Source organism: Python bivittatus, unplaced genomic scaffold (assembly GCF_059951505.1).
Source record: "Python bivittatus isolate LINGU-HERP-01145 unplaced genomic scaffold, Pbiv_v1 ctg000200_np1212, whole genome shotgun sequence".
Classification (NCBI taxonomy): domain Eukaryota; kingdom Metazoa; phylum Chordata; class Lepidosauria; order Squamata; family Pythonidae; genus Python; species Python bivittatus.
In genome coordinates this window covers 17,683,226-17,696,137 of record NW_028277040.1, presented here as the reverse complement: position 1 = coordinate 17,696,137, position 12,912 = coordinate 17,683,226, and the positions used below count along the sequence as shown (strand labels likewise).

At 42.3% G+C, this 12,912-nt stretch overlaps 1 protein-coding gene across 4 annotated transcripts in view; it reads left to right on the top strand.

Annotated features, from left to right (window-relative positions):
- The window catches only part of UBE2E3 (ubiquitin conjugating enzyme E2 E3), a 109,048-nt gene extending 102,563 nt beyond the window's left edge, over positions 1 to 6,485 (top strand). For all 4 annotated transcript variants that reach the window (XM_007422294.3, XM_025177323.2, XM_088135745.1 and 1 more), the window contains one exon: positions 4,522 to 6,485. In XM_007422294.3, coding sequence (XP_007422356.1) covers positions 4,522 to 4,619 — 98 coding nt within the window. In that variant the 3' untranslated portion in view covers positions 4,620 to 6,485. The remainder of the gene's footprint in view (positions 1 to 4,521) is intronic.
- The last annotated feature ends 6,427 nt before the right edge of the window (positions 6,486 to 12,912 follow it).

The following is a 12,912-nucleotide window of genomic DNA, read 5'->3' as shown; positions in this document are numbered from 1 at the left end:
TGGCTATGATCCATGAAAGGGTACAAATGCTACACATTTGTGCAAAAGCTACACATTTGTGCAAAAGCCCTCCTGGCCACAGTTATCATCTCTTTGAATAGGAGTTGCTGGTCCAGGAGGACCCCCTGATTGTTCACCAGTACTGTCTAGAGTAGTGCTACCCCATCAAGAACTAAAGATGGAAGATTACTGGATCCAGGACCCCAAAGCCACTCAGTGCTGCTAGGGTTGAGCTGAAACCTATTCTTCCCCATCCAGGTCCTCACAATCTCCAGGCACTGAGAGAAACCCCAACAGCATCATTTGGTTGGCCCACGTTGTGAGGTATACCAGTGATACCTCACACCATGCCAGGGAATGACCTCACCTGGCAGCTTCATATAGATGCTAAATAGGAGTGGGGAGAGTACAGAGCCCTGAGGAACCCCACAAAGAAGGGGGCTAGATCTCTTCCCCCACTACACCATCCGCTGGAACCAGCCCTGGAGGAAGAAGGGGAACCATCATAACCCTACTTCCCACTGCCTCCCTTGCCACCACTGCTCATCGTGACACATCTCCTACAGGAGTGGCGAAAGATGGAAGACTGGGAAAGACCCGTTATGCAGATTCTGAATCCTGTGTTTGAATGAGATGCTGCCACTCGCTCATACAGTATATCTAAGGCTGCAGTAGATAAGATAATCGGGCCCAAAACTATATAACACCTTAAAATGTAAAACATTTAACAAATGTTTGCTATTATACAAATTAGTTTAGTGCAGCCACTATAACTATCAGAATATGAAAAAGCACTTAGCCAATTTTGTCAGGAACAGAGTGGCAGAGCTTTTCAAATAGACTTCCGTATTGCTGTGGCTACAGAAGAATTCTCTGAGCATCTGAAATAGCTGTTTCCCCTCTTTTAGAACAAATGCAGAAGCAAACTTTTCTAACTGTTCCAATTTAAGAAAAGCTTAGGAGAGTGAAAGCCTCTGTATTCAGCTGGCCATGAGCACATCCTCCTAAAATTACAGGTGTCATTTTGTGGCTACGGCTTCAGGGTTAAGCATATTTACGTGGAAGAGAAATGCATTTCAGTCAGTTGGGCTTACAGAGTGATTGTAACAAATAATAATTTGTTGGGACTGTACCATTTCAGACAGGGAGTTAAAAGTCTGTATGGATATCATAAACACCTGACAGATGCTTTTGCCAAGGAAAAGCTAGACAATGTTAGCAGAGCAGTTTTAAGTAGCAAAGGGTTTTTTCCTCATTTACTATTTCTTCATTCCAAAGTACAGTAATCCTCCTTTCACAAGTAGGTCATTTCACCAAGTTCCAGAAGCATGTTCAAGAAACATCCAGTTGAGACATTGCACAGGCTGGAGTTGAGCAGGCAAGAAAAGGCTGAGCACTCTTTCCTGACATTTCTCTGCTCCAAAACCCTTTCTTAGCAAAGCAGGCACTGAGCTTTTGTTAAAATGCACCTGAGCTGGATCCAGACATATGTTAAGAGAAAGTGGTATTTCCATATCCTCCCCACCACCTCCTAACCCTGCTACCTACTTCTTCAGACCTGATTGAATGGGGTGATCACTGGAACCAGAATCTGGAGTGGAATCTGGAATCACCACAAAATGAGACACTTTTTCTGCAATCATGTCTAACCCAGGATGTTGTTCCACCTTCACCTAAAAAAGAAGAGTAGTGTCATGTGATTTGCCATTCTGCCTGGATTGGATTTTGCAATAGGCTTGCTTAAGAATTATGTGCTCTGCTGCTGCTGCTGAGTGCTGCAGGCAAAAGCAGATTGGGGGCATGGGGGAGGCTGGGATATTGACCATTGAATGGTGGGTTAGATTAGATAGAGCCTGGGACCTGGGAGAAGGATGACAGGATCCAGGGGCCGGGAGAGGACTGATGCTGGAAAGAGGACAGAGAGTAACATCTAGGACATGATGAGCAGGAGGAGATACGGTGAGAAAGTGGGGGTGGGGGGTGGGGGCAGGCTGCTCACAGAAAAGGTAGAATTGATATCTGAAACTCAGGCTGCCTCCCATTCTTGGATTCAGCCCCGATGCCAGCTTGCTGGTTCCTCAATGACCCTGACCTTCGGCTGGTGCTGCTGCTGAACGCCAGGTCAGTCTGAAGAAGACTTCCCTCCTCCACGCCTTATTGGGAATGAAGTGCCAACCTGGCATGTATAACTGAGACTTGGGTGTACCCAGAGAGGGACGTGCCTCTCTCAGAGATATGCCTATCTGGGGTTTCAAGTGTGGCACAAATTTCATCCCCAAGACAGAAGGGGTAACAGTGGTTATCTGGGTTTTCAGAGGTACTGTGCCACAGGTAACAGGATGTAAGACACTGAGCTCAAGGGAGCAGCTGGGTTTGTGGCTACTGTATTGGCCTCTGCTGCACAGCAGCAGCCCTGCTTGAGCTGCTTGATTCCATTGCTGCATTGTCAATGGAGTCTTTAAGACTGAGACTTCTTGGAGACGTTAACTTGTCCTCATATAATGTGGAGTTTCAAGCATCTCAGGTATTCATTGCCACCATGGCAACCATGGACCTATCCTAGAACATTGAGGGCCCTACACAAGCAGGTGGTCACACATGAGATCTGGTTTTCTGTCTCAGGCTGGTTGCAATGTGATCTAAAAGTGGAAGACATTACCACTGGTCTTTTGTCCTGGTCAGATCATTCTCTGATCACTTTTTGGCTCACAGTGCTATCCTCCTCCTCCACAGGGAGGATGGACCTATTAGATTGGCCCACCCAGATGACTAATGGAACCAGGTGGATTTCAGAGGGAGCTTGTTTTTTTTTCAACCATAGTCTTAGCTGCCATCTGCAATGGGTGGGTTTCAAGGGCCTTGGATCAGAATGTCCTTGTTAGTCAGTCTCAGGGGTAGGGTGGGGTCCTTGTTTGCCAAGGAGCTCCAGGAGATAAAGTAACAGAAGAGATGCCTAGAGTACAATTCAACTGAATGTGTGTAAGACTCCACATTGGCAATTAAATTGTAGAGATCAGAGCAGTAAAATGTACTTATTCTTCCACTCTTACTGAATCCACAAATAGCTGTCCAATGGCCTTTTTAAGATGACTGTTTCCTGCTGGTCAGGGAGAGAGCACAAGAACACCTTCAGAGATGCTGTGGAGGAATATTCTAAGCATCTGATGGATAAAGTCATTTGGATCCACTTGGAATTAGACTTGATTGGACAAATCCAAAAAAGTTGACCAGGGCACACTTTTGTCCTTTTACCTGAGAAGTGTTTGATGCTAAAACCCTTGAGAAAGTGATCAGGGTTCTTGGAGTTGTTAATCGAGCCACCTGTCCTTTAGATCCATGTCCTTCCTGGTAAGTTAAGGCTTCCCAGGAGGTGACATGCAGTTGGATCCATGTGGTGGTAAATGCATCCTTAAGTGGAGGAATGGTTCCATAAGCCTTGAGAAGCCTTTTATGTCCAGTCTCCAATTTTCCTTTTTGGGGGAAAATCATTGGCAAGGTGATCAGGTTGCAGTTTCAGAGGGCTTTGAAGAAAACTGATTATCTGGACCCTTTTCAGTCAGGTTTCAGGAATATAGTTTGGAGACATCCTTGTTCGCACTTGTAGATGACCTCTGGCAGAACTGGGATGGAGGCACTGTGACATCCTGGGGCTCCTTGATCTCTTGGCGGCTTTCAGGGATTGGGAGTTCTCTTCCTCCTTTCTCCATGGCCAGTTTCATTTGGTGTTGACTGATGCCCTAGTTGCCTTTCATGTGGACTACTGTGACACACTCTACATGGAGCTGCTCTTGAAGACCACTCAGAAGCTACAGCTGGTCCAAAATCCTGTGATACAGGCAGTTGTGGGAGTCCCTTGGTATGCCTATGCGCAACACCTTTGCTGTACAAGCTGTTCTTTTTTTTTTATCAACGAACTTCTACGTACAGGGTGCTAGTTGTCACCCAAAAAGCTCTTCATGGTGTAGGGCCTAGCTATCTGAGAGACCGCATTTCTGTTTCTGCTCATCCTATAAGATCTGACAGAGAAAACATGCTCTGGATCCCCTCTATTAAGCAATGCTGTCTGATGGGACCTAAAAGACATGCCTTCTCTGTCATAGCACCTGCCCTCTGGCATGGTATTCCTCCAGAGGTTTGAACGGCTCAACCCTGCTATTCTATAAATGAGCCTTGAAGACATGTCTTTTCTCCATGCCATGGATCAGATGGGGTGTATGACTGCCTGAATGGGACTGTGTTAAATGTGTTGGTTGGATTTACTTTTTTTTTTAATTAACGTACAGTTTGGGGTTCTGTTTTTAATTTTATTAAAGTCATGAGTTGGGTGGCCTTATATATATATATATTAATTGATTAATTAATTAAGAACCGGTAAGTGATACTGGCATTGGGTGCTCTTCCCTGTCTTAATTGGCCAATGTGTGAAATGAATCGTCATAGCTTTGCTCATCAGGGCATGACTCCTAATGTGTCGTCTCCCTTCCTCCCTCTCTCCTGTTGTCCCTTCCCAAATTCTTGCAGCTGATCCTCTGGTGGGAAGCATAGCCACTCAGTACCTGACCAACAGAGCAGAACATGACAGGATAGCCAGACAGTGGACCAAGAGATACGCAACATAAGTGATGTTGACTGCTTGGCGCAGTGTGAAGGTGCGGGGATGCAGCTTTGCAGTGTGCAACCAAACTTTATAGCCTTTACAATACGGACTTCTGTGTATATGTTATACTGATTCTACTCTCTGCTTTTATCCTTTTGAAGATTGGAATACTGCTTTCTCTCCCTCCTTCCCCTCCCCAACCACCTCCCCAAAAGGTAAATGCTGTCAAGAGTAGAACTTTGTAGCTGTAGATTAGTTATGTTTAAAATGCCTACTTGCAAGTCTTGCTTCTTTGGGATATCAAAATGTATTTTGTGATGTAACTAAGGATACTGTTCCTGAAGTCAACCAAATATAATAGTGCATTTTAGCCTAATTCATTATCTGTATGAAGTTATTAAAGGTAGCTGTAGATTACTAGGAATTACGTCATTTGTATTAAGCCCAGATCTATTTCCGATATGTGGTACATGCTGTTGTGAAAAATGTTTAAAACTTTTACCTTTGTCAGTTTGTAATGAAAAGGATTTCTTTTATCCTTGTCCCCTCTCATCGCCACCCACCTTGTAGCTCAGAGAGCATCCAGTGTATCATCTCAAACACAATAAACATGTTCCCCAAGGAAGAACTTCTCTGTTTTCATATTTGAAATTAAAATGTGGGCATAGCCAGTAGGACTGTTTATATACAGATCCTTGTGGAAAACTAACGTAAGGCAAGAAGGGCCCACTCAGAAGGTCTGGCAGATTATGATACTTGTAGTTTGCCTCTACCAATATTTCTTAAGGCCAAACCTCAAAGAATGCTAAACCTGGCATTTGTAGCCATAGACATCTGTACAAACCGATAAGCTAGAACAGCAACTTCTTAAGGCTTAAAAAGAATGGATATCTTCCATCACCATCTCTCCTCTGCCCCATCACTCTCTTAAGTCGCTGTTACCTGGAAATATTAACCAGTCTGGTGGTGGTAGTGCTGATGATGAACATCATAATCCCTGTACAATTGGCATTGTAGCATCCACCACAAATGTGAAAATCTGTTCTCGGGCAGAAAGAAGAGAGATGAATGTTTCAGCTAAATCTATAAAATGATAAAGTGCAAGGATGTGGTAAGGGCCAGCCAGAGTTAGGGCCACAGCATGAAGCTCCATTAACCTTGTCCTCCCTCACTCCATTCCTGATTTAAAAGAAAAACGTTCCTGATAGTCTTGAGGAACTTCAGCTCCCCACACAACATTCATAGTTGCTATTATAGTTTGGGGAGAGGGATACATTTTCCTTTAGGACCACAGTGAAAGGCAATATTAAGTCACTCCTCCCGCAGGCTCTGCAATCTCCCAAACCACTATTTGCCATTTGAAAAAAATAAGACACAACTGCAGGCAACACATTTAGTCTCATGTGTAGATTGACCCCCATTTTTCCTTGAAGGAAAAACAGAATTATTGAGCCGCAACTGATGCTTAATTGTTCTCCGTTGCAGCGCAAAAGATTTTGACACAGTGGGCAAATAGTGCAGACCACAATTTGCCAAGTGTAGCAACCTGATGACTTGTAACAACCTGATAAGCTGTTCATCTCCAATTGCCGGAACAAACATTTCGGAGCCTTTTCCGCACTTCTGCATCTGATTAGAACCTGAAGAAGTTAAGGACTGTGATACAATTCTTCTCTCTCTTTGATACCAAGCAGCTGGTGGAAACTTGACATGTGCTCTACTGTCAGTTTATTCTTAATTAGTCAATTGATTCTTGGCCAGTGAGGGCACAGCTGATAAAGCCACTGTGAGTATAGTTGACGGTGGGCAGGGGAATCTTGCTATTTTATGGCTCCTCCAGAATAAATGAGCAAATTGCCACAATTCCTATTGGATTTCACACAGTCTCCCACCCACCTCTGTCATTTACCATAAATAAGTCAGCTTTTGTAACATAAAATTGAAGATGTTCTCAAACCTGTGAGCTAATTTTGGATCTTGCCAATCTTTTCTAATTTGTAGGAGATATCCACCGCCCCAGTGCTTTAGATGTAAGTTTAAATTTCTGAATTATGTTAAACCTGTCTTCCAAAGCAGCACAATTGCATGATTTGCTTATTCACTTCTCTGCGTGTCATAAACAGTGTCATAATACTTCAAGAGAGTGTTTTTCTCAATGTTGGCAGCAGTATATAAATAAATTAAATATTAATCTGGAACTAAATAATTTTTTAAGGGGAAACACAACTGAGAGAAAACATACGTTTTATATATAAAACACAGGTTTAATTAACTGGTAACTTTGAACACAAGATATGAAGAAGGCCTTTCTCGGTCTTTCCATGTGAAATGAATGGGACCTCCAAATATTCTTGCATAATGTTCAGGGGCCTGAGTGAGGACTGCACATAATATCACAGATAGATAGATAGATAGATAGATAGATAGATAGATAGATAGATAGATAGATAGATAGATAGATAGATAGATAGATAGATGATTGATAGATAGACTGCATACTTGTTGGTTATGAAAACTTGATGGAAACATTACATTTGCAATGAGATTTTCATCACAGTCTGCTCACTGCCAGAGTTGATTGGCTGACCCGCCAGGCAAAATAGGGATGTGTGCATCACGTGGATAGCTTAGTCCACAGCACATGTTAAATATTAACATTCCTTTCTTCATTACATGACCAACATAGGCCTTTATTTATGTAGTCAAAACAGCCAAACAGTGCAAGCCATTCACCCAGAAAGATAATTTGTGTTTATGTTGCAGATATTCCTTATTATTTATTTTGCAGACTTCTAGGTTCAAACTCAACAAAACTATTGTGCATGTGGTGGGGGGCTGTTGAAGCACTTCTGTCAAACAGTTGTGTACTTTTTGTATAGTTGTGGTTGGAGTTCAGCATTTTTATCATGCAGGGTTAACAAATTACAGAGGCTTCAAGGTATGTGAGGTTTGTCTGTAAGACCGATGGCTTCCAAATATGACACCTAGAGCAATGGCATTTGAGACATACCTGCGTGTTCTGGAATACAGCTCAAATGACAAACTACTCTATCTCCCACCCCAAAGCCATTTTCACTTGGAATGTTAAGGGATTATTAACAGCTCAGGTCCTATTTCAAACAAACCCAGGAAACAGAATGCCTGTTCAGTGCAACAATCTCCTTAGTAGGCAATTGGTAGAGGCAATCCATTTGACCTATATCTTGTTTGTTGTTATAGGCTAGTTTTCATGGAAGTGACAAAGGTATTTCTGGGCTGTCCTGCCTCAAATTTTAGAAGGGGGCTACTCTACCCACTGCCCCACTCCCAAAACAGCTTCTTCCACCAGAAAGTTCAACACCAAAAGACAACATTCCAGCCTAGCATTATCGCCAACATTCTTGATTTCTGGGCCCTGGGCCCTCTGTGCGTGTGGATGAACTTTCTTGCATGGAGAAGCATTCAGTCATGATTCCCAACTGATGTCTACAGCATAAACTCAGTTCACCTTTAACACCTCTGTGAGAACAGTGCCTACAGCTAGTCTTGTAAGGAGAGAACAGAAGGTATATGTGGGAAAATGTTAGGGTACGGAATATAGGGCACCTTTGCTAGTCATCCTCCTTTAATTTTAGGGGATCTTCAGAATTCCCACTGAAATGAGTGGAGTTTACGGGGCACATGTGCTTGGTACATTTGTCTTATAAGTTAGGAGAAGAAAGTATGACAGTTTCCTGGCAAGTAGGCTGCAGGGAGAGACTCCAAAGATCTTGCTAGTTCCTATTGAAAGGTAAAATGCATTGGTATATTGCACGTCCCATAAATTTACAAAAAGTGGCAAAATGTATGTTTCACACATTCAATATGGGACCTGCAAAGCTTTCAGATATTTATATCACATAATATATAGTATAATTAACATCATGTTCTTGTTTTTTAATGCACTAAAGTTTCAGATTGCAGAAAATTTGAAATATAAATGGGATGCCTTCTCAATATTGCCCCTGTTACCTTCTTTACTAAGATTTTATTATTGATTCTAAAATTTCCTTCCTGTCATCAAATTGTCAACACCTTGTTCCTTTTCATGTTGCTTTTTCTGTCTGTAAATTTTATATTTACTGAAGTAAGAGGGGGGTTGTGTATACATTTAAACTTAAAAAGAACTTAATTTTGTTTCTCAGTTTTTCTCTGCTTACACCAAGCAGTAGAAATAAATTTGTATTGTTAAATAAATCAATTAGTTGTTAAATGAGAACGTGTGCCTTTTCTCTGTTTGTTTGTGGTTTTTAAACCTATTTTACCTAATTAACTTGTTTAGGGCCTGTAATGCTGTAATTAGCAATGTCCTACATATACAAAATGCTTTTTCTATCACATCAGGTTGAGTCTCCTGGATATGTCTTGTTTGACTTGGGGACTGCCCAAAACCTTGTGTGGGCTGCAGGTTTCTTATTTGTTTCAGCCAATTTTGGCCAAGACCCAGGAGGTCGGAACACATGGCCGACACTGGCTGATCCTGAAAAATATAGTTAGAGTTGGTTAGGAATTCAGTAGGAAACCAACAGAAATTCCTGGGAAAGATACTAGACTAAGAGGTCCAAAAATATCCCAGAAAAAGTCAATGGCAAGCAACTTCTATATTGTTTCCAAAAAAACCCCAACAACACAGGATCAGTAGCCATTGGATGAACCTTTACTCGTTTTGCCCAAAATGGTTATTTGGGGAGGACAAGATCTACTTCCCTCATATCCACGACTCTCCTGGACATGTGAGTATATGATTTGGGTTGGCCTAAAAGTAACTGTACTACATCAGATCCTTAATTTTAATTCTTACATTATGTGCTTGCACATCATGATGATGGTGATCCTATCCATTCAATCCTGTCCGATTCTCAGCAATTCTATGGACCAGCTCTCTCCACAATTTCCAGTCTTGTATGGCTTCTTTCAGTTGTTTTATGCTCTGGTTAGTGTCGGCTTTGACAGTGGCTTGCTTTCCTTTTTAACGGTGACCATTCCGAGCATAACTGCCTTTTCCAGTGAGTTTGATCACATGACATGGTTGAAATAAGTAAGGTGGAATTTTGTGATTTTGCCTTCCAGCAATATGTCTGGTTTTATACACTCCAGAACCTGCTTGTCACCTTTGCTGTCCATGGAATGCACAGGAGCCTTCTCCAACACCACAGCTCGAACACGTCCATTTTCCTCCTGCCTAGTTTTTTCATGGTTCAACTTTTGTAAGCACAGATAGCTATGGGAAACACGACAGTGTGGACTAATCTGCATTTAGTTGCCAGGCTGATGTTCTTGCTTTTCCATATTCGATTCATGCTCATCATTGCTGTGTGACCTACCGCGATTCGATGCTTTATTTCTGGACTGCATTCACTGCTTTGATCAATCTGCGATCCTAGGAAAATGAATTTGTGCATGCATTCAATCTCTTCACCATCAGTTGCTATTTTGACATTTCTATTCCTCGCAGTGGTCATGAGCTTGGTCTTTTTGATGTCCAAGAAGAGGCCAAATTTCTCCGTTCTTCTTTAATCCTTTTGATCAGCTGTTTCAGGCCTTCTTTGGTTTCTGAAAGGAGAGTTGTGTTGTCAGCATATCGAAGATTGCTGATATTCCTTCCTCCAATCTTTACTCCGATTGTTGATTCTTCAAGTTCCAGCTTCCTCATGATCACTTTGGTGTACAGGTTGAATAAGAAAGGTGAAAGAATGCAACCTTGCCACACTCCTTTCTCTATCTTGAATCAGTGTCTCCATAAGGTGTTCTGACAGTGGCTTCCTGATTTGTGTGCAGTGACTGCACCAACTTGACCAGATGTGTTGGCACCCCCAGGTCTTCTAGGGCTCTCCACAGCTTGTCATGATCGACACAATCAAAGGCTTTCTTGTAGTCAATAAAGCAGATGTAGATGTTCTTTTGATATTCTTGAGATTTTTCCACAATCCAGCTTAGATTTACAATATGTTCATGAGTGCCATGACGCCTTCTGAAGCCAGCTTGAACATCTGGTAACTCCCTTTTGATGGTCAGTGCCAGACATTGTTGTATGATCTTAAGGAGAATCTTGCTAGCATGAGGGATGAGAGCAATTGTGGAATAATTTGAGCAGTCCTTGGAGTCGCCCTTTTTTTGGCGATGGAATGAACACTGATCATTTCCAATCCTCTGGCCATATGTTCATCTCCCAAACTTTCTGGCACAAGGCTCTGACGGTTGTGGGTGGTACAGGCCCCAGCAATTCTGTGGGGATGGTATCAACACCTGGGGCCTTGTTATTTGGCAATTGGCTCATTGCCTACACAACTTCTTCCTGAAGGATGGCTGGTTCTATTTCTGCTTCCTTTTCCCCATCATCCTGAGGAGGCTGGGCCTCTTTGCTGCTGGCACATAGATCTTCTGCATATTCTCGCCATCTGTTCTTGACACTTTGTTCTTGCACGTCGTACTCTCGCACAAAACTGATAATAAATTGAAATGGTTTATTTTGAAGGGCATTGTTGTATCTCCATTACAGAATTATGTGAGGCCGAGAACTATATTCAGTTTGAGGCACAGCAGAATATATACCCTTTAGATGTATATCCATTCAACTGAACTCTCTTGAAGGTTTGAATGAACACAAAAGTGGGCGGCAGTAACCAACCTGAATATCATCTTGTCACAGTCACTCACTCCTAGTAATAGACAATTGTCCTATGATCACTAAAAGCATGGTATGCTTGATGAAGGGATGGATTCCCAAAAGACCTCTGCAACTCTGCTTTTATGGGCCTGCCAATGAAACTGTTGAGAATTTGAAACCTGGAGTTGCCTAGGGTCATTAAATGAATTAGGCAGCCATATATGTTTTGTTTACACACACACACACATATACATACATACGCACACACTCATACCAGCAGTGTCATCATTATGTAGGGACATTAGCTGGGGAACTAAAAATAGTTATGGGGTGGATAAAGGTGAACAACCTAAAATCAAATCTTTATTACAGTCATAGACCAGCATAAACCCTAAAATGCAACATACACAAAATGGAATTATTGTAAAAAAAAAATTAAAAATGAGAACAAACAACAAAAATGGAATGTACTCAGAGAGGTTGTGTGCAACTGTCCCTACACTTGGTTGTGTTCACACTAAGGATCCTTGCAACTCAGCTCAAAGCACAGTGAAGGCCCAGTCATATTCAGATCATCTTAGGCTCTTACAACACCTCCAGATGACCTTGATGGGTTCTATGAACTTACAGGTTGCAATGCAAAGGGCAACAGACAGCACGAGCTAGTACCTCTACCTGGTGAGAATCTGCAGTTGCAATTTGTGCTGTTGCAACGGCTCTTTCTTGAGCAGCCAGGGACACACAAAACAAAGCCATCACATTGCTGCCTTCATTGATGTAGTAGATAGAGGGAATAACTTTGAGAGACAGGAAGAAGAGCCACTACCAAGACAATGGTCAGAGTATGGGGCAAAACTGTAACCTGAAAAACTGTCTCAGGACCCTCCCTAGTTCTTGCAAAGATAAAGGGAGGAAAGGGGGAAGTGCCTTCAGACCTGCAAGGTTCTGTTGCCATAGCTTTATAATAAAAGCAATATTGGCCTGTATGCCTTCGGTTTCCTAGTCTGGTCTACTTTGAAGGCTGACACCCCCCAACACTACCAGAAAAACATATTGCTCCATAAAACAGTATTTCTAGGCTTGTCAGTGAGAGCAAAGAGGCCATCTCTAGCCCTCCTCTACCCCCAGGTGTTTATTGTATCAAGGCAACTGGTTCTGGCCTTTCATTTATGCTATACGTTCTTAATCCTGAAGAGGAGAGCTTGGAGATCAAATGCCGGATACTCTGAATTGCTTTTGCAAGTTATACAACAACATTGCTGAGCTGACCTTATCAAGATGCTGCATGCCATCACTTCTTTCCATTCGTCCATTAATCTTCATGACTTCTCCACCCCTTGATCTGGAACACAGTCATAGAGTGATGGGCAGTGGTGTCAGCTCTGGTTCTCAAGGAAGAATGCTGAGAATAATCTCTGGATTGGGCCATTTTCTGCTTACAGATGTGGGATCATTTTCTAGAGACAGTTTTTTGTCAATGTTCAATGTACTGAACCATTTTCCATGACAAGTTTGAAGGTTCAAAACAAAATAATCTCCAGCTTATTTCTGGGCACTACACTGAAGGCTTTTGGGATCTCAGGAAACCTTGAGATATCTATATACATCCCTGCTATATATTTAAAAAAAGCCTAGGATAGTGATGTGTAGACATAAATCTGGTGCCTAAAGGTATACCAGAAGGAAGGGG